The 22,862-nt window shown below is 37.9% G+C and overlaps 1 protein-coding gene across 1 annotated transcript in view; it reads right to left on the bottom strand.

Annotated features, from left to right (window-relative positions):
- Positions 1 to 269: 269 nt before the first annotated feature.
- Positions 270 to 22,862, bottom strand: part of OPRK1 (opioid receptor kappa 1) — an 82,889-nt gene continuing 60,296 nt past the window's right edge. Inside the window, exons 4-6 of the mRNA XM_054060673.1 lie at positions 22,268 to 22,589; positions 8,305 to 8,657; positions 270 to 5,116 (exon numbers count right to left, since the gene is read on the bottom strand). Coding sequence (XP_053916648.1) covers positions 4,584 to 5,116; positions 8,305 to 8,657; positions 22,268 to 22,527 — 1,146 coding nt within the window. The 5' untranslated portion in view covers positions 22,528 to 22,589 and the 3' untranslated portion in view covers positions 270 to 4,583. The remainder of the gene's footprint in view (positions 5,117 to 8,304; positions 8,658 to 22,267; positions 22,590 to 22,862) is intronic.

Here is a 22,862-nt window from a genome sequence, read left to right as displayed (position 1 = left end):
CATGGCAGCTGAGTCTTTTTCCTGACCAACAGATGTAATTAAAAGATTATGCTGCACAATAGTGAGAAATTTCAGTGAGAAATTCTGAAACTTTCTTCTTGATTCTGAATCAAGAGAAGATGTCAAACTTCCAGGATTTTTCAAGAAACAAAACAAGCCAAAATACTTTGATTCAGCCAGTTGAAATATCTCTCTTTTCAATCAATCACTCTGGCAATAGATGTTCTCACTATATTGTACTATATATAATACATGTACATCTGCAAGATATAGTAAAAAATAAAGTACATGGATATTAGCCAGGCAAAATGAATTTATTTGACAGATTAGGTAAGTGATCACAAACCTGTTTTGCTGAATCCATATTTTTCTGAAGAGAATACTGCAGTGGGAAAAAATGACCAGATTTAAAAGGATTATGTTTGATTAATAATTGATTGGTTGATTGATAGGCAATTTAGAAAATTGCCATCACAATCATTCTGACTGTCTTTAAGAGGACTAAATTCATGTAACAGCACCAAAAGAAATGCTGGCATATCAGTCACAGTTTTCCCTTTGTCTTTCACCGGACAAAATTTTCCCTCTAATTTTTCCTCCAAATTTATGGGCATGTTGAGATATTGCTCATTGACTTAGCTTGGAGTTTCTCAGAATCTCTATCTTCGTCACCTACTTGTCTCGCCATTTCATACATTCAAACAGCTTGCTACTTTTGCTGTGCCATCTCATTATCACACAACCTTCAGCCTTCACTTTAGAGCTTCCTCTTTTATAGAGCATCACAAGTATTTCCATCCAGAACAAAATTCTGGGTATTCAAGGAAAAAAAAAAAAGAAAAAAAGGAGAACAAGGGTATTCTCATTGGTCATCATTTCTGTGTCCATTGAGCCATTTCTTAGTGTGCATAATAAGTAACCAGAACTTACAAGGGAGCAACACTCATCAGCTTTCAAAACAGCACTTTGAAATCAATAATCCAGATTAATTTGTCCTTTCTTGACAATGTGCCATAGGTATCGTGAGGTGGAGGGGGAGAAAAGAGAAAAAATACTTCTCTGCAATCTTTCACAAAAAGAGTATAGAAAGGAAAGATTAACTGTATCTTACTTTTTCTTTTCTCTTTTTTTTTTCAGATCATAATATTTCCTCTTAGCTGGAAACAATATAAAATCTGACTGTTCTCACAGTGTGCGAAACTTTGTCTTTTGGCCCTGTCTGATATCAGCACAGAAAAAACACAGAATGCTACTCTAAAGATTCAGTGTCCATTTGTTCCATGTAAAACAGTTAAAGTGACAGCTTGTTAGCTACTTTGTCAGATGTTAAACAAAAAATATTTAAGCCTAATCCAAAACAAGCTAGCATTTCTCAGCATTAATAACCTCAAACTAGATGAAGCTATCTGAAAATTTATTTCTCCCTATTCACAATCAGTAACAGAACATATCTTATTTTTTGCATGTGAGTGATGATGTATAATCTTCTTTTAATATTTTATTTATCCATGTAGCTAGAAAACATAATACTGAATATTGGTTTCCTCTTCAGTTTAATACATTCTGAATGTACTAGCACTGAAGCACTGGACAGTTTTCCGTATTTCTCACATTCTCAGCACCATAGGCGAGATGTTCTTCTTTTCCATTATACTAATTGCATTTTCTCTCTGTCACAAAATTAATGCCTTTGTCATAAAAATAATTATGTAAATTATCTCTCTTTCAGAGTTTATTTGTCTTCACAAGGTTAGGAGGAAACAATTACTTTCTTTAAACGAAAAAGAAAAACTGGTATAATGTTGTCTTGGACAGGAAGAAGCAAAGCACTACAGAACTGTAGCTGAAGGGAACAGGAGCAGCTTGTGGCCAACTTGGTTCTTAGAGGGCAATGTCAAACCTAGGCAATAGATTTCTTATTTGAACAAATCCACTTTCAATGTGTAGAAGACATTTAGCATTAAGGAAAGTGAAGGACATCTGACATACATGGGTTTCACTGGAATTTTTCTCCAGCTTCAAAGACAAAGGAAAATGAAAGCCCTATTATTCCTTGTGGTGCAATTCTAATACACAGACATGTAGACAGTGGTAAATTACCAGGAACAGAGAGATTTGAATAGGTTTCTAATTAAATTTTGCATCTAATTTCTCTTTGGCAATTAAAAAGTACTCAAAATTAACTATAGGGGTTGTCTAATGGCAGCTGTAGAGTATTTAAATGTTAAAGACACTTAAACTTACAGTGGAAAGAGAGGTGAGACTAAAACAGCTCTTGATACTCTTGTTAATCTGGTACCCCAACACTGCAGAACGTCTGAGATTTCTTATATATTTTCATTAACAAAGATAATTGCATTAGAGCAGCCATTTCTAAAGTGCCACTGCCTGAATTCCACAGCTCTACTCCAAACAGCAGCAATACTGAAAGGCTATGAATGCCTCTGACTGTCCAGAATTGGTTTGGTATTGCAAGATAAATGTTAGAACACTGCATTCATCAACCTAGTATTGAAATTATTTGACATACTTGACTATATTAACAATAAAGGATGTTGAAGTTTTGCAGAGGTGTGAATCTTTGCAGTGTTTCCACAGGAACTGTACTGACAGCTCTAAGAGCAAATCTCATTATTTATACTGGAATGCCTAAAGGATTTTTTGGTCCAGTAGGACCAAAAGAGAGTGTATTTCTGAAAAAAAATTGCTGTGCAACAAAGGCACCGATGTTATTAATTTGTATAAAGTTACCAGGAAGATGTCTGCTAACCAGATCTGTTCCCAGTGAAGAGAAGAGCATTCCTCCAAACCAGCAACAGCAGAGGTGGGGTAGAAATATATAACCATTAGGAAGACAAAAGATGACAGACTGAAAGTTTAGTTCAGTTTTACCATAAACTTACCTGCAGCAAGCCAGTGACATGTGTAGCTGTTGTGCCTTGGCATGCCCATCTTCACAGGAAAACAGAGAAATGTACTGAATTCATAGGGCATTATCAAAGAAAAGCATAGAATCATAGAACCATAGAATTGATTGGTTGGAAAAGTCCTTTGAGATAATCAAGTCCAACCATACATATCCACTACTAAACCATATCCTGGACCACTTCATCTACCCATCTTCTAAATACCTCCATGGATGGTGACTTAACAACCTCCCTGGTCAGGATATTCCAGTGCCAAATAAACCTTTAGGCAAAGAAATTTTTCCTGATACCTAATCTGAACCTCACCTGGTGCAATTTGAGGCCATTCCCTCTCATTCTATCGTCTGTCACTTAGGAGAAGAGATCACCCACCTCACTACAACCTCCTTTCAGGTAGTTGTAGATAGGTAAAGTCTCCCCTCAGCCTCCTTTTCTCTAGGCTAAACAACCTTAATTCTCTCAGCCACCTCTTGTAAGGCTTATTCTCTAGCCCCTTCACCAGCTGCATTGCCCTTCTCTGGACACATTCCAGCAGCTCAACATCCTTTTAGTGAAAATATATCATTGTCAATAAAATGGGAATTTTTCCAGTCAAGTGCCACTAAAATAACCAGCCTATTTAATCTTCATTTCCTTTGTATCAATCCAGTTAATTCATGTGCTAATTCACTAGTTTCTAATTTGCCAAATATTTATTTTAGTCTGCTTACAAATTGTCCAGAAAGACAAGTATAGCAATATTTTTAAGTATGTCCATTTGTCCCTTTTAGTGAAATGGAATGTGATTATTCCCCTCCATGTAATGAATATGACACGTTTTCATGAGTTTTGTCACAAGTAAAGTATTTGAAGTTTTCTAGCCTTTTCTTCAAAATACACTCTGAAAATGCCTATTCTATCATTCACAATCAATAAATATACAATCATCCTGGAAATTCACACATAGAAAATTTTACACATAGATGATTAAACACATGCTAAAAATATACTAATGATTCTCCTTAAATTCCAGTGTTTTTAAATGCTAAAATGCTTTACCATGCACAGACACAATAAAATCACTTTGGCATGTAGGCGAACCATGCTTAAATTGTATTTCCACAGCACAGACAAATATTACAGATATATTAGTTGAGTATGGTATTGATTATAGCTCTGGTATTGTTCTGCAGAAACCCAAACAACACCCTTCACTGTAAAAGAGTATGACGAGTCAAGTTGTCAAACTACATGGTTCAGAAGCAATCACTGTTGGGGCAATAGTTTCTGGCATAACTCAGTGTTATAACCAAGTGTTGCCTAATATAACTTTACATACGATAAAGAGAAAAGCCAGAACTTTCCTTATCCAGAATCAGCTGGTAGAACACTATCTGCTGTCTCACTCAAAGTGTGTATCAGCACCTGCTCACGTACAGCAAACACAGTGCCAAAATCTGATTTCAGCCAGATCCTTTTCATTTGAGCTTATTTTTGCAAGGTATTCGTTTGTCAGTAATAAACTTTCTTTAGTTCAAACTGCTAGGATTTCTGAAATATTCCAGAAATGTCTGTCTGGGTGAGTCTAGTTCAAACTGCAGTGGTAATTTGCGTCAGTCCTAGGTCGTTGGACTCTTCCCTCTCTTGAGGACAGTAAGATGACATTTCCACGACTAGTCATACAGGTTTGTTTGTCCCATCTGCTTCCCTCATATAAGCCGGGTCTTGTACAGTGTTTCTGACTCTGCTGGTGCTCTGCCTGTCCATCCTCGTCTTAAAGGGAAAGCAGAAGTCCTTGAAACATCTCTTGAAGTTTTCATCCAAAAAAGCGTAAAGGATTGGATTGAGGCTGCTGTTGGTATAACCCAAAGCAATACAAAAGTAATAGCTGGATATAGCAGCAGTACTGTGGGACACATCTCCTAATGCTTCGACCAGCACAAAAATGTGAATAGGAGTCCAACAGATAATGAAAACTGCCACAACCACAAGAACCAACCTGGTGATTCGGCGCAGATTTCGATCCTTTTCTCGAGACCCCGAGAGAAGCCGTACACTTTTAAGGCGCAGGATCATTAGAGTATAGCAAACAACTATAATGAGAACTGGAATAACAAATGCAAAGACAAAGACACAGATTTTCATGAAGATGTCCCACCACACATAATCTTTGTCTGGAAATTGCAAGGAGCATTCAGTGCTAGCAGTATCTAGGAATGAAAGAAGCAAGAAAAAGAAAATTGCTTTATTATTAGATATTCTAAACAATGTAATTATCATAGCATAAGCTAGAAAAAGTCATTATCATATAATGTGATACTAATAAAAGGAGTTATCATTAATCACTCCAAGTAAAGCTTTCAATTACCATTGGTTTTATGCAGCTGTCTCTAGAAATTACTCAGAGAGATAGGGGATTTTTAAAATACATAACATTGTATAAAATGTGTTTCTCATGGGAGGATCTAGAAATGCAGAGCACAAAAATGAGAATTTGCAAGGAAGTTTCCATTTGAATCTCACTGAGATTTAAAGCCAGAATGAGTACCATGTTTGATGGAGTAGAAATCTTGCAATTTTTATCAAACCACATATGTTTTTGTCTGTGGGCAGAGGCAGATTTTTGGTATAATGAATGGTGGGAGCCAAATGAGGTTTTGATCGTAGGAAGATTTTGCCAATACATCATAATTTCATAATTGTGTAATAATCTTTTCCCATGTGTCTTCTTCAGTGCAAATGGAATACACATAAGTGCTTGCGTTCAGAAAAAACTTATTTCCCGGCAATAGCTTTTTTTCAGTTAAGTAGGGGCAAATAAAGTATGTGTGTGTATGTGTGTGTGTGTGTATTCAAATGGAATTTTTTTTTGGCAGATCATGTCATTGAAAATTCAGCCTGCACAGAAACTGCAGTATCTGGGCCACTGACATCAGCCCACTTCCTTTCTGATTACCCATGCCTGGATTCAGAGTCACAGGCTGTCACTTGATTTTATGTCCTAGAAATATTCCATCTAACCAGAGTCTGCTAAGGAATGAAATATTTGAGGTGTCATTTGCTGACCTCATTGGTACCTTCCAACACATAAACCATATGGAAAACCAAGAAACAAGACAAATGACAAAGCAAGAGAAGGGGTAAATTTACAACTTCTGTCAGTAGTTAAACTCTACTAAAAGGAAGTCAAGGTAACACAGGATTTTTTCAGTCTGAATTGTAGCTTAGATTTTATCTCTCGAACACTGCGTCATTCTTGGATTTTTTCATCTTCCCTGCTGAATTTGTCAGTCCTCTACAAATTATTATGCATTGACTTTTATTGAATCAGATCTCAGGGTGGAACGATTCAATATACTCTTGCACGTCACTTTTTCATATCTGTCTCCTGCAGAACTAGTCAGAAATATTCCATCAAACCATATTGAAATGCTTCACAAATCAAGATGACATCGCAAAGAATTTGTTTTGAAAAACAACTAGAGGAGGGAGTTATCGTCATTGTATCATACAGATATTTCTGTGGTTAGATATCAGAAATCTGTTACTGGGTGATATTGAATACTAAAATATTCAAATAAAAAAGTTGAAGTCAAAGATAAATATTTTGAGGTTTTATTTAAATAATATAACAACTAACAGATAAATCTGAAAGTTGAAAAGCGAAAAGGCATATCTTTTAAGCCTTATGGAGGATGCTAAGCTGTCAGCACAAGAACGACTTAAGAGAGTCTTAACCCTCAGCACACTTTTCTAAATCCTTTGTGACCCAGGTTTTCATAAGTGTAGTTGCTTTTACTTAATTTTATTTGATCAGAATAACATAAAGTTCCTGTCCTGAGCTTCTGCTGTCATGGAAATGGAGAAGTGTTGCTTTTCCTTTTCAACGTTTATCGGTGCAATTCATGAACGCACCAGGCAAGATAAATGGCAGCAAATGCTCAAAAGAAAGGCCTTAGATCAGACAAGCAAGACTGAACAGTAGGGGTTGACAATCATTTGTCAATAATTTCCAACCTCGTTTGGCCCAGCTGAGCTCTGTATTTCTATTCTCTGTCTCAGAAGTAAAAAATTGTTTCCTGATATATAGCGTGGAAAAGGCATTTATTTATTTCTGGCCTCATAGCAGCCCATCGATCTAAATATGAATCTTATAGTGAATGATAGGAATATTCTGCTAGCTAAGCACGTACCAACAAAACACCTGACCAAGCCCATGGCCTTCAAAATTTCATATGTAGTGAGCTCTTATCAAATGAAGATGCCTGGAAGTTAATATTTCCTGAGCTAGTCAGTGTTTTATAAAGCCTGTCAAAGCTTCGCTGGAGATAAGAGTTACAGCACTGCAGACCTAGACACTTGATCCCCCAAGCAGCAGAAGAATTTCCAGAGGGCTCCCCCATCACCTGCCCACCAGACCAACAGCAAGAATAAAATCTATGCATCTTCAGCCAAATCAATCAGTCCTTAAGCACCTGTTACTGAAATGTTTTGTTCTCACTCCTTTATGTCAAACACTTTAACATACACCATTTATTGTCTGTGCAGGATAAAACAGTGTCCTTATGCAAAGTTTATAATTTCTCCTGGAGCGAGTAATATCTTTCAAATAGAAAAGGTTTTTAATTTAGGAACTTTTTAATCATTTTTCTAAATATTATTTACATCTCAAACAAAACTACTACCAAATAAATATGCATCTTTTGTATTTTATCCAGCCACCCATTAACACGATGGCCCCAAACCAAGGACATCATTAGTAACCTCAAGTCTTTTGAAGACACTGAGGTGCCCCTGCACCACATTCAAGACTGAGGGTATTAAGTGTACGTGCATGAGAATGTTTCTTCCCTTACCTTCTGAAGGAGGATTTCAAAATAAGTTTAACCTAGTAGCAGGACAGTTTTGGTAGAATCACCAGTTATAGCGGCTAAATCTGCAGTCCTTCAGGGATTATAAATTTGAAACAAAGCCTACAGGTGGTCTGCGTACAGGTCTCATTTACTTAATGTTCTTGTAGTTGCTTCTCTGCCATCGTCTCTATTCCAGATTCCTCTGTTGATCCTTATTCTCAGCTTTTCCAAGTTTCTGTATATATCCTCATCCTTTTTTAAACCTTTTTAATCCTTGATTATTTTCCCCTGCTCTCTGCTGGTCGTTTTTGATGGTCTTATTCTAGCACAGACAATGCTTCCAAGTGCATTTTGTTATTTGGCATGGGCATCTGAGTTTAAGTGATTTATATGTCATACTGCAATGTTTCACAGTATGTTTCTAAATGTCAGAAATTTAGAGATTCTTTTTGAAAAAGGAATCAATCCAGTTTAATCAATATTCAAAACTATATTTTATGTCATTTGAGAAACAAGAAGACTAAAATCTGAATGCTTGCACTTACCTTCCCTGTCTTTGGTACCTCCAAGAACTATTGCAGATATACCAACAGATGAGGACAATAGCCAGATACAGATGTTGATTATCTTTGCCTTGAGAGGTGTACGGAAGTCCAGAGCCTTCACAGGGTGACACACAGCAATGTATCGATCAACACTCATCATAGTCAGTGTGAATATGCTGGTAAACATGTTATAATAGTCAATTGAAATAACTATTTTACACAGCACATCACCAAAGGGCCAAGAGTTCAGCAGATATTCAGTGCTTTGGAAGGGCATAGTGGTGGTAACTAGCGCATCTGCCATAGCCAGATTGAAAATGTAGATGTTGGTTGCTGTCTTCATCTTTGTGTACCTGAAGAATAAAAAAAGTAAAGCTTTATTATTTCAAAATAAGATTATGTACATTCAGATATGTAACAGTTTATCAGTCAAGCTTTACCATAGTTAGGTTTATTTCTGATATTTGGCAGAAGTGCACACAAACGTAAGACTCTGGGGATAATGGTAAATACATTTGCCTCAGTCTCTCAGTATCAGCATTTAGCATTAGCAGTTGGAACAATCCACCAGAGGCATAACCAGGTATATGAATGTGTTTAATCTTATCAGCCAAATGCTGGTTTCAATTCTGTATTCTCAAATCTTTCTACAAGAAAATACCATTGTTACATTTGCAGATGATCAAAATGCTTTGTGTGTCCTTGTCATATAGATGTCAGTGACTGTGAGCTTTAGGGGATTGTTTTGTGGAAGGAAAAGTTATCCCATTCTCCAGTAAGAATCCATTTTACTGTTAATATTTGTCAGAACAAGTTGCCTCTTATGTGATAGTTTCTCTTCCTTGAATTCACTACAACAATGCCAACTTATATGAGTTCTAGTCATTTCCCTTATTTGCTCCTTTATTTCCAGTTTCTCCTGCTTTCTTGTCATCAGTTTTTCCTAGTTCTCCCTTTTGTGCCTTCTAATGTAAAAGATAACCATTGTTTCAGCAGGATACTACAGTGGAGAAAAAAAATATCATAGCAATACTTTTTCTGTATCCTTTAATTTCATCAAAATAAACCACTTGTTTTATCCAGCTGGTAAAACAGATAAGAACCTCAGTCTACACAAAAAATAGGATCTATTTTTTTAAGATGGCACCTTGCTTTGCTCTGCCCCGATAAGAGGTTGGGATGACAGCCTGTCCCTCGAAGTGTGAAGGGCTGCTTCCAGCTCTGCTATTGACACAAAAGACGAAGTACAGTCTGTTAACACAGGGATATACCCAACCCTTCTTTCTTAAATGCTTCCCTCAACTAGTTACTTTGCTTGTTGCTGTTAATTTATTATCATGGTCAATGACAGATCTTCTTTCTCAAAATTGTTTCAGCCTCAGATCTTAAATGTATGCTAGAACTAATATATGCACATACAGCATACATAGAAATACATCTAACAAGATTTTGCTATATGCCATTAGTATTTCCCCATGGAAGTAGAAGATTTGATAAGTTCAAGTAATGAATATGCAGGGAAATGTGTCCATTTGCCTATAAAACTTCGTTGTGTAAAATAAAAATTTCAAATTAATAAAATAAATTAATTTTAAAATAATTTTTAGAGGTGTTGACAAAATGTACCCAATATCTAAATTATCTATTAATTAAAATATGGGCAGAAATGTCATTTTATGACCAACACAAATTGTTAACAATAGCATATATTTTTCTAAGGTATTCACATCACAAATTAGTGAGAAACTGAAACCAAATGCTGTTTTGAAGCATAGAAGGAGAACTGCAGGTGAAGAGAAAGTAAACTCTTCTCACGCAGATACCACGCCCAGGCTCACATTTTGAACAAAGCCATAGCCAGTGAGGTACTGGAAATCTTGAAACAAAGACAGCCAAAAGGAAGCAGCAGCAAAACCTTTACACTGATGGTGTGCTCCTCATAGTCCAGACTCCCTCTGCCTGGTTTGAGCTTCTCCAAGATCAAAAGCAGAGTAAGGAGGCACATGCCAATCAGAGCTCAGCTCCTGCCCCCTCTCAGACCAATCTCCTCAACAGATTCTCCAGCACAGGAGGCAGTCTGTCCTGTACGTCACATTATAACCTGTAATGCATTGTTCACACATAAGTATGAGAGTATATAGACGGGAGAAACTAATATCAGACACATTAACAGACTAGGAAAGCAGCTCCAAGTACATCTCAGCTGTAAGACTGAAAATAGCTGTGCAAATCTGTGCTAAATTGGGCTAATTTCCATCAAATGTCTGAAAAGGAGTGGTAGAAATGTGATTTTATGGATATCACTGATGATATTTGGAATTATTGTCTTGTCCATACTGCAAAAAAAAAAAAGACTGAAAATTTGGAAAGGATGCATTAAAAGCACCACAAAAATAAGTGAAAGGACGGGAAAGAATTCTTACTGTGAATAAATTAAAGACCTCACCACATTTAGTTTATCAAAAAGACTACTGAGAGATTACTTGATTATAGTCTCTGAAGACCTCCACGGGGAGAAAATAGCAGGTACTGAAGAGCTCTTTGAGACTGCAAAGAAAAGCATAACAAGGACAAATATGCAGAAGTCAAAGCCAGACAAACTCAGCTTAGATACAATGATGGATTTCTCCTAACAGCTAAGGTGACTACTATTGGGAAAAAATTACACAAGAAAGGAATAATTTTTCCATCTTTTGATGTCTACAAATCAATGTCTGCTGCTTTGCAAAGGATATGCTTCAGTCAAATACAAGCTACTAGGCTCAATACAGGAATATTTATATTAAATGCACCTCTGTGATAAGCAGAGGTGAAGTAATTGATAGTTCTGAATCATCACTTCTGTTGATCTTTAAAAACTTCCCCAAAGTTTTGGCTAGGGAAAGTTTACTTTCACATATAGAATTAGTTTGACCTTTTTCCCTTAAAGAAAACCAGAAGAGTAGTGAAGAATAACAAAGAGGATTTTGTTAGCCTTGAAAAATCAAATATCTGAAATACCTTTATTTCTGGAATTTCCCTTTCCCTGCAACCTTAATTCAATTCTTTTTCATGTGTAACACCATGAACATACATACCATATTTTTCCTGTACTTGTTTCCCTTCTCATACTAGCTTTCCAATGACAGAATAGGAAAGACCCTCTGTAAAATTGAACTGGTATGTTAGGCAACTTCAAAATTCAAGTTTTTGAAGCTGCAGTATAAAGTGTGTTCTCTGTATACATATTGCTTATTCCATACATGTAAAGTGATCAATTTTGATTTTTTTGACTATGAAACACATGCATGTATAAGAAAATTAATTTTCCTCACTACTACTGATCCAACAGGAAGAATGCCTTGCCATTCACAGGTAGTAGGAAATAAAAAGTCAATCCCAGCATCAGCATTTAGCCAACTTCCAGTATAAACAAATCAAAGTTGTGTAAGGGAATGCAAATATAATATGGAAAAGAAAAACCCACAGTGTTCCATTCCTTCCATAAAGCTCGGTGAAAGTTTTGGCTCATTTCAGGGGCACATATGCACGTTACTATTCCAGCTTTGATAATCTTACTTGAAGTGCATCAAAAAAATATTAATTGCCTACCTGCCTCTAAAGATATAGGCTTGCACATTTAATAAAAGTGCAGCTAACTAACAAAGTGTCAGACACTTTGAAGTGGACCCTGACAGAGTCTTGATTCAAACATGAGATAAGGGATTTAACTGCTCTTCTAAAACTCATTCTATTGCACCAAAATATATGAGGCAATATTTCATGTGGTTTTTGCTTTTGCCACTGTATCCTCTATTCACCCAAATCTGCACTTGAAGAAGGTCAAAACAGTCATTGAGTAAGGGAATCTTAGTCTTCCTTTGCAAAATTAAAATTATTGTTCAAATGCGTGAAATTCATTTAAGGAAAAAATACAGCTTTCTGCTTTAATTAGTCTAGCAGAACAGATAAGGGAAACCCAGACATAACTGCAGCATAGATGGCACAGTGGTAATTAATGACACACATTTTCTTAGTGTCTTTGAGATATAACTTTCAAAGTCCATTAAAATATTTATAAATGATTGTTGTATAAACTTCCCATGGGAAGTTCCGTGTCTAGAAAATGGTTTGTCAAACACTGGCATTTCATAGAAATGTGGCAACTTTTCTAATACTACATAAGAATGTACTTCCATAGAAATGGAATACCTCTCTTAAACCAGGTGCTAGAATCTAATTTCAAGAGGCAGAAAAACCTCTGATGACTTCAACTTTGATAAATCTCAAGACTGCTTGTCAAGCTATAAACAGGCCCCAATCATCTGTAGACTTTCAGTAACTGGAAGATATATGGAAATTCTAAGTTGGGTTTGAGCTGTTGGAGCAGCAGGCAGTGGTGTAGCTGACTACGCAGAGAGGTGGGGACTCAAAATTACAGGTCTTTAAACTAGATGTGACGGGAGAGGGAGATATCAGTCTTGCCTATGACAAGCTGTGAGAAGACACATAATGGTTAGAGGGATGGGGTGCTGGTATGGGTCCTCCAGATTTTGGATGCATATATGATGAGAATATTTAAAGACCAAGTTTTAAATTATATCTATTTAGATATCAAAATTAAAATTCACAAAACTATCCAATTTCTGCTCAGTTCACTTTCCAAAAGTGGAAAGTTCTTTGAGACTGACTTCAGACTGACTATTAGAAAGTTTCTCCCATTTCTCAGTATCCTCATCATTACTGCACTTTTCCTTCTGGAGCAGACTTTAATTTGTACATTTTTTTAAGACAGTAAATAGGAAGAAATCACTCTTTCTGCCTGAGTTTATCCATGCAATTATGGTAGCAGAAGAAGGAAGTATGCCATTAAGGATTTTGTGTGCTTTCAGAGAAAAAATGAAAATGCATTATTAAATCTGCCAGTAGAGCCCCTTAAAGTTATTATCGCAAGCAGAGAGGAGTGTGATTCTAAAGTACACTGTAACCTTAGTAAACCTAATGAAAGCTGAGAAGGAGGCTCTGGTCAATTTTTTTTTTCATGCAACTGTTAATATGCTGAACTGTTCTCTGTGGTATGAAATGAGAGATGGGAAGGGGAGAAAGACTAACAAATATACAACAACATTCTTCCGTACCAGAGTGAAAGTACAAAAGCATGAAATACAATGAGGTGTAACAATCACATATTTTTGGCAGATATCTGAGTCAGTGAATCAAAATGAAAGCTAAAGCACATCTAAAAGCAAATTGCAAAAACACCTATCAGCAGAATGCAGACTCTGTTCCACTGGGTTCCTTTGAAAAAAGTATATGGAGATCAAGTAGCTGAAAAGTTTAGTCAGGAAAGCTCTAAATCTCAAGGCTATAATCAGGGCACATTCAATACTATACTGAGCAGGTAGGTAACAGGGTAGGGAATAAAAATAAAAACAGAAACAAAACCCAACACAGTGGGATCTATTCCAAAGACATAACAAATCAAAACGATGGTTCAGCTATCTTTTGAATCTTCGTAATTCAATATAAAAGGCTTATGCAATACGAAACAAAAGACCATAGAAATCAATGAACTGCAGTTTCTATGTTCATATTATATATTATCACATATTTGAATGTCACTCAAAATGTAGCAATAGACAGGACCACAGAAAACCTTTTAAACAAAGGCAAACATTGTTGCTGCACACATTTGAAGCCCGCAGTCTGTAACATCAAAATTATTAGGAGCCTACAAGAAATTCTACACGTTGCCTACAAAATAGTATCCTAAAGTGGAATACTCTTTATTAATAAGCATCTGTAGGCACCTATTAAGAAGAAAAGCATGATCTTGTCTTTTATTCTCCCCTCAGGGAGCATAATCTGCCTTGAATGTCAGAAGGTATCATTAAAATCCTTACAATTTACCACTACATTTACTGCTCTGAACTAGCCGTAAACAAGATATTGCAGATTTAGATTAGATGTGGACGCTTTCCTTCTTGAGCTAAAGAAGCAGCTTCTGAATTGGAGAAGTTCTAATCTACTCATATCCTGATCAAGTTGAAGAAAAATACAAACTACTTAACAAAAAAGAATTATTCTTCCTCCTTCTATGATAAAGACTTCTAATTTTTTTATGTGAGCATAAGAGTCTCTTTTTGAAGAAATATGCTTAACCTTAGAAAAAAACATACTGAAAAACTTTTACTTCCATGATTTTTGTAGGATTGCTCAGAGAAACGTTAAGGTGCTGTGATATATTGTGACTTAAACTGAAATAGTGAGAATACATTACAAAACTGGTACTTTATCCAAAACTGTATGTCTACTATTATTGTTATTAGAGAGCCTAGACAATTACCTTAGGCAACGTACTTGATATTTGACTTCTGTTGGTAAGTAAGATGAATCTAGATCCTGTCAAGCAGCTGACTCTGTGTTTTAAGAAACTTTATTCAGCTGCAGGTATTTTCCAGTCATGCTACAGGGTGATCCTAAGGCATTACACAGCCCATGCTAATCCTTTACTTTGCCACAGGTACATAGCGCTGCCAAGTGCCAAGTCCCTGGTAGCATCCACCTTTCCCATTGTTCTTATCTCTTGGAAGGACTTTTTTTTTGCATGAAGAACATGAGCTCCCTTATCAAAGCACTTGCTATGTGATTGTGGGAGAGGGAAATGAGTAGGACAGAGGTTGCCTGGAAAAGAGAACGAATCTCATTGCTCCAGCAGAGGATTTTTCAGCGTCTTACTTTCCTTCTTATTCTTTGGAAAGCCTCTGATGTCCATAGGTAGCTATGTATGCAGAAGCTGGTTGGAAACACCCAAATATTGTTGAACATTTCCTTCTCCTATATATTTCTGCAGGAGAGAAATAAGCAAAAAAAAAAAAAAATCAGAAATCTCTCATGTGGGGATTTTGGGGTATGAGTACCACTCACGTTCTCAAAACAAGGCACTTGGTCTTCATTTTGCCACTGCCACTGCTGTGAGTGTTTTATAAGACAACTACACACTTGGATGTATGGAGACCCAAATCTCTGGTCAGCACCTCCTGTGATACATTTGAATGAGAGGAAAGGGATCTCACACTATAATAAGTATGTTATGTGGTAAGGCAATAAATGCATATATCAGTAGTGATCCAGCTCATGTAAAAATCTTCTGTCCCTCTTATGAGTCAGCTGGATGGGCTTTCTCTAGACTCTGTCCACTTTCCTCACGTGCCTCAGAGAAGCACACAGCACAGACCTACTGAACACACTCAGTCTCAAAGGAGATAATTCAAGTGAAATGCAGGAAACTTTATACGCAGTCAACTGAACAGCACAGCTGTTTGTTTCCATGGTGAAAATATTCTTCTTCTGCACACTTTAACAAACCAATCATTCCGAAAGGCACGCCACACAATAAGTCCCAATATTATCCCTCAACCAGTAGCACAGTAAAAATATTTTCTGAGTGTGAACACTAAATGAACATTGTAAAGCTTGTCTGAAATAGTCCCATCATACAAGTTCCCATCTGTCACTACCAAAGGAGATCTTTCCCAGTTGCCCTATGGAATCCACAGTGCCAAGGCTGCCAACCGTGCAGTGGGAAGTGGATTTAGCTACGTAGTCAGTCAGCAAATATAAAATCCAGGTGCAGTGTAGCTAAGTTTGGGAACCCTAGATATCAACTCATAACACGCTGCTGAATGACACTGAATCGCTTTTGGAGAAGAGGCAAGCAGCCAGGCAGAGCAATATGTGTTGCATATGTGGATTGTTATTAGTAAAGGAGAAAACAGAAAGGTTCTGCACACTTCTTGGAAACTTGTGCACTGGAGAAAATTTTGTTAGTCTCTCCTACAGAGAAGACAGAGGTTTCATTGTAAATAATGTCTCAGAATTTAAAATAGTAAACTCTCTAGAATTAATTTTCACTTCCCTAGGGATTAGAAGGTGAATCTAATGAGAGCTGAACCCTCTGGCTTCAGAAGAAATAAATATTTCAAAGATAATACACAAGCTAGCACACAAACGTCTCAATAGGACCATGGAAATGCTGTGCATCTTTATTTCTTCTTTATTTATATATGTACTTTTTACATTTTGCAGAATGCCAGCATGGTCAGACACTCCTCTTCCAATATACTAGTTCCATCTATGCACATCCCTTACCCACAGCTAATTCAGTTTGTGCACTTATACCCGTCTATAGAAAAAATGACATTCATACTGCCTTTTCCTTATGACGCTCAGACTCCACAAAAAGAGAATAACAATAAATAAAGCACAAATTCTTCTTTGAGGAGAAAAGCACAGAGTCCACTTGTGCAAGAATTATCTGATTTTTACAGATGGGAAGACCAAAACAGAAACATGAAGTAAACTTCCTAGAAGTAGAGTTTATCAAAGGTTTTCTGGATGCTTTTGCTATATATATATATATATATATACACAACTGAAACCAAAACTCTCCTTGGGAACTCATCTGTTTCAGAGAATTTAACTTTAAGGACAAAGTAATCACAGTTTTAATTGGCAGTGAGAGTAAGTGAGTCAGGAGGACTTTCCTCCATTGCTCTTGGTGCAATCCAGGCCATCCAAATCACCAAGGTAAGAATTTCCTGCCACAACAGCCTTTCAGCAAATTCAAAATCCTCTCTCAGGAAAAATGAAATTAAGGGTCCCTGCTCTTCCCTTGCTCTGTCCCCTTCACCATAAGAGTTTAGCCAGCCTGTCGTCCCCAACACCATCTCCCCACTGCACTCCCTCCCCATTTTCTGCTCCGGAGCATGAGCCTTCAGATCACAGTCCTGGCCGAAGACAGACAAGCTATCTCAAGATTTCTGCCTTGCCAGCAGCCAAACTGGAAAGTTCTTTTAAGTTTTCCCTTTCTGCCAGTGCAAAAGGGCTCCCTGTAATTTGTCTTGCTTCCAGACTCTGACTCCAGTTATGCCTTTCTCTGAAACAAATGACTTCCTGGCTGCTAGCCCAGCGGAAGTATCTGGATGAATACCAAATTACTTTTCAGAAGCCAAACAAATTACTCATTATAAGCTGCAGCCTCTCTCTAATACTGTCTGTAGTAAATATTCCTTCCAAGCCTTTCCTCTGCTCTCTCTGCTTTTTCAGTATCAGCTCTTCCTCGGTGTCATAGCATCTCATTTGGAACTCATGTTGAGTTTCTCATCAGCTTATAAACACTGTGTCTCACTTAGTTATAGTTTAACAGGGTATTAAAAATATTAGGAACATGCAAATTTCGTTGCAATGTGCTTTGCTTGTCAAACTACCAATGCTGTTTTATAAGCTTGTCCTTTTCTATGTTTCCTGTTACTGTGGGGTTTGTGCCAGCTGTAAAAGCTGTTGGTAATGATCAGTCTTCAAAGTTGTGATGAAACTTATGCCAAGGTTGGACAAATCCTGCAGAATCTACCAAAATTACCTGCATTCAGTGAGGGAAGGTCAGATGCTTTTTGACGTCCTGATGACATCAAATTGATGAATTACTATCAATCCACTTGATACCCTTGTGTCGATAATAGTAAGGTGTCAAATGCTTGATCACATAAATAAGGGTAAAAAGCCATAAACTTCACAAAATATAGTACTGTTCAGCCTCTACTTTTAGCAGCCAAATCCTTGATTTCATAAAAGAACGAAATCATAGCAACTGCAAGTAATAGGGAACAGGCAATTCAGTTAAGTTGACTCTTCTGGAGCTTCATTTTTCATTTCAGAATCATATTATTTCCAGAGATAATTTAATGAAATTAGAACAATAATTTAAAGCAAATTAACAAGTAATATTTTGATGTTATCAGAAGCTATTATTGATTTAAACAAATATATTTAATCAATTTTATTTTTGTATACTTTTTAAAAATATTTTCGTTCTTGTTGGAATGAATGATGGAGACATTTTAAAAGACTCTGAAAAAGAGTTTATTTTATATAGCATTCCTAAATAAGGAATTCCTACTACATAAGATGCCACTAGGTTCAATGAATATAAGAATAAAAACGTATTACTAGTTATCATTTTTCTCCTACATTAGACTAAGCAGAGGAAGACAAGCCTTCTCTTTTCCCTTAGGAATCAATCTACATATCTGTGACACAGACTCTTGTTAAAACTGTTTTTGAATGTAGAAAATTATTCAGTTCACTGGAAGCTTGAAAGATAATTTTAAAAAGAAATACTGGATTGGCTCCTTAGGATCCTGATGACAGCAGCTGCCTTCAGCAAATGACTTCCGGAATAATGAGGGTAAAGCACACAGAAAAAGTGAATCTAGACAGCATATCCTAGAGTTTTTACCAGAGAATGTTTATGTGCTTGATAAGGGCAAATCTATAGTTAAAGTTGTAACTTTAGTCAGGAGACTTTTCTTCTCTTCCCCTTCTGTAGAAAGAAAGCACCATTTTCTTTAAAGCCAGCACTAAATTTTAGAGAAATAAAGTCAGGAGAGAGGAGGAAGAGAGGAAAAAGATTTTTTGCTTTCAAGCATAAGTAATTTTATTTATCAACTTCAGCCAAATATGTCACCTCCAGAAATATCTTCTAAAACTTCAGAGGTAAAGCTAACCTCATAAGAAATGTGGATTGAGATTGATTCTAATCATGCCAAGGCACATACAGCTGTGTAACTTTACTCAGGTGAGGGCAGATAAGTTCAACTCATTTCTACAAACCCATTTCCTGCCTCATGCCCTCCTCCATAGGGGGAGGACTGTGCTTCCCACAGAGTTATCTGCATTTCCCACCAGTGCAAGAGGTAATGTAGTGCTCTTTCTCTCTTACTTCCTCCCCAGGAAAAGCAGCAGCCAGAGGAAAGCATTCCATCCCGTGTGCCATAGCTCAGCATGAACGAGGCACTGTTGGCTCACCCAGCCAGCTGCTGGCCTGCAGCAGACCCTCTGGGGCTGAGACACGCGTCTCACAGCTGATTCGAACATGGGGAGAGTTCCTGCGAACCACCCACACTGTGAGAGCCACCTGTATCAGGCATGCAAAGAGTGCAGGTTGCACTTCATACTCAACACAGAGCTCTTTCTGCACATTACTAATAACTATTCTTGGTGTGCCTGAAGATTCTGGGGTGCTTACAAGAGCCCTGGTCCTGCTCTGCTATGATTTCTAGTGGTCAGGCTTTACCTTTTAACAGTAACTGTTGCTATGTGTTTAAAAACAGTGGATACCAGCATCTCCATTTTACTTGTGAGGAAACCAAGTCACAGGACCATGAAGTTGCCTTGTTGAGACAGGACAAAATGTTGAAGCTTGCTAGTAAAACCAAGAGAAAACCCCAGGTCTCCTGAGACACGGTTTAACAGTACATGCCACCACCACCATACAAAAGTACCATTCCCACTCAGCCTTCAAGACAGATCTCAGCTACTTTTCTTTCAGGTGCTTCTGCATGTGATTGAAGTGCCTTTTTCCTGTTATTTTTCCTTCTAAGGGAACTCTGAGTGGGTTTTTCCTCTCAGCAGAAGGACATCCCACCACACCTGCAGGACACGTTGGACACCCATCACTCTATGCACAGGTTGATGAGATGCTGACTCACTGGTCTCCAGAAGCTTCTTCAGCAGCCCTTGTGCATAAGTAGAAAATCCACATTTGATGTGCTATTAAAACAAGGAACTGGCCAAGGCCTGCCCACAACACAGTTTATGGCTGCATTAAGTTTGCTTCTGAGGCATGTCAAGACTATTTGGAGTCTCCTGCACTTACACCAAAAGTCTCAGAACATAAGGGATCTTGTTTGTGTTACCCAAAAGGTGACTCAGCGTCAGCCCTGAAGTCATAAGGTAGTTGGACTACCTGATCACTGTAAGTTTCTTCCAATTGAACTATTCCAAAAATATTAGATGTTCTTTAAAAGAGCAAAAGGAGGAGGAGCTGTGACTGCCTTGCCTGTCAGTCCAGAGAGGCTTAGCAGGAGGAGAGCAGATCTGGAATTCAGAGAGATGAGAAACAGCAAGGATGGGACTCACATGAACCCTATGCTCAGCTGCAGGGTAAAGAGGAGCCACAGGCTGTCACCATCCTCCTTTGGATGTGTGGTAGCTGGAGAAGAGGCGATGTGGGATGGCTGGGGGACACACGATCACTCTCTCCCTTGCCACCTTCTTTCACAAGCTTCCCACAGACCTTGGTTTTCCACACAAAAGGTCATCGCTGCAGGCTATGTTTTTCAATGGATCAGGAAAATCCATCTTGAGATGCAATCATACAGAGAGTGGATGTGAGGGAGAGAGGGAGATGAGAGGCTGACAAAAATGAAGAAAATACACCTCTTGCACAAACATTTGGAGTATTTCAAAATCACAAGAAATATTTGAAACTTTAGGTTTGTGTATATATGAACTCCAGCATTTGTGACAGAGAAAACCTAGGAGAGGGGGATACTGAAACAAAAAGGAGAAGAAAAAAACAAGAGTTTTGTCATACTTATTTATTTATTGATCATGTAATCAGGAGATGGACCAAGATAAAATTGAAGCAAAAGGCTTATATAGGAATTAGTAGGAGAGCAAACCGCAACTAGCCACACCTTCACAAAAATAATCTTAGGAGGGTAACAGGAGATGAGAAAAAAAAACCAAAAAAATGAAGTACATGTGCACCAGTATAACCCATGCATGCTAACTTTTAGGGCTCTAGATAAGCTTGAATTTATTTACACTGCCCCAGCCAGTTAATCAGCTATCATCATTAGTGACTGATGGTTTAGCAAACACCTGCTTTTGCAGCTGGATATGTGTCAAGCATGGACTCTCTCTTCTTGCAAGAGAAATACAAAAAGAAGTTAAATCTCTACGGGCAAAAGGGCATGCAAGTGTATAAAAATTACAGCATCATAAAGCTGTAGAAAACTGGTGTCTCCAAACTGACCACTTTATTTATCACACTGACTATTAAAGGGGATTTTTTTTTCCATTATTCAAGAGTATTCACCTGATTATAACTCATCTTTCATAAATTACCTCATCAGCAACTGCACTGCTTCTAGTTAACTTCCCCCTATATCAAGTCTGACAGTTATTTCACCATCCTGCAATTGCTTGACCCTTATCATGCATGCCTTGCTAACAAAATCCCTTCCAATACCTCCATTTTTCTTCCTCTGTACAAGCTGATTTCATTTAACTAATGAATAATCCACACATACTTTTTTTTCATAATTCTTTGCAGGAAAGTTGCATAATTTCTTTCCCCTTTGTTGCTCATTATTGCTCTGTTTTTCTGCACTGTCAAAACATTTTTATAAATTGCAAATGAAATTAACAAAAAGAGAGAAAGCATGGTGCAAGCTAAAATATACACCCATACACAAGTGCATTGGTGCATTTCACTAAATGGTTTAATATGAACAAAATATCACATACATAGCTTTCTCTTGTTTTCTGAAAAACAATAAGAAAGGTATTTCTGGATCAGCTTTGCTTTCTTCAGTCCAACACCGGCAACAGGGGTTATGCACCACTAGACAGAGAAACAACATCTCTTGTTTTCCGTTAAGCATTTCCACATATTTATTGTTTCCTTTTTCCCCTACCTTGTTAAATGAGCCACCGGGGGAAGAGGCAGCAACATATCAGCACCCACATGACTAGACACATAAACGATCCTTCGGAGACCCCTCAAAAGGGAAAAAAACTGCCTTGCAGAAGTTTCTTTCTTCCACTTGAGCCTTCCCCGGATGCGAGCAGCCATTCATCCCTAGAGGGCACTCAATGAACACAGCTCCGGGACTCAAAGCCGTTTCCCTGCACACTGCTGGACTTAGCACTTCTAAACAGCTTATCCTTTCTGTCTCTAACTACACGTCCAGGCAAACCACTGGGACTGAAAAGGTTTGGATCATTCCAGTTACTTCCTTCCTGCTCCTCATATAAGCATACACAAGAGCTTCCATAAACTACCCATACACACACAACGCCAAATTTAGGGATGGTCATTTGAACCTCTTCCAACAGGTACTCCAAAGCCTCTTACCTTATGATGACAAACATGACCAGAGAGTTTCCCACCAAGCCGACAACGAAGACCACTGAGTAGACTGCAGTGATGATGATGGGGATTGCTGGGGAGATGCTGGTATGGTTGTGCTGAGTGTCCTCGAAGGCCCCAGTGGCATTGCCATCATAGTCTGCCCAGCCCAGGAGCCAGTTGCTGCTGGTGCCGGGAGGACGACAAGGCCCTGGGGAACAGGTGGAGTCCGGCTTCTCCCGGAAAATCTGTACAGGGGCATCCATAGGGGCACAGCCCCCAAGGGCAGGAAGAAGACTGAGAGTAGAGACAGCAGGAGGCGAGTACACTGGAAAGAGGGAAGAGAGGGAAGGAAATGCAAGTGCTGTTACAGCTAGACATTAAGACCTCTGAAATTTTGACATGTTAAAGGGAGCGCTGCTGTGATGAGAACTGTAATTTGCCAAGCAGAGAGCCAAGCAAACTACATTCATGTCAAATAATTACAAGTTTTACGTCTTGCTGTCTAATGGGTAAGTGCTGCTCCTCCAGATGCACAAGGAAAGTTTTCCTCCACTTTCAGAGATTACACAGAGATACAAATCAGATGGGAAACAGCTCA

This window comes from Cuculus canorus, chromosome 2 (genome assembly GCF_017976375.1).
Source record: "Cuculus canorus isolate bCucCan1 chromosome 2, bCucCan1.pri, whole genome shotgun sequence".
In the NCBI taxonomy this organism is placed as follows: domain Eukaryota; kingdom Metazoa; phylum Chordata; class Aves; order Cuculiformes; family Cuculidae; genus Cuculus; species Cuculus canorus.
The sequence above is the reverse complement of the archived record's forward strand: the minus strand, read 5'-3'. Positions and strand labels throughout refer to the sequence as shown.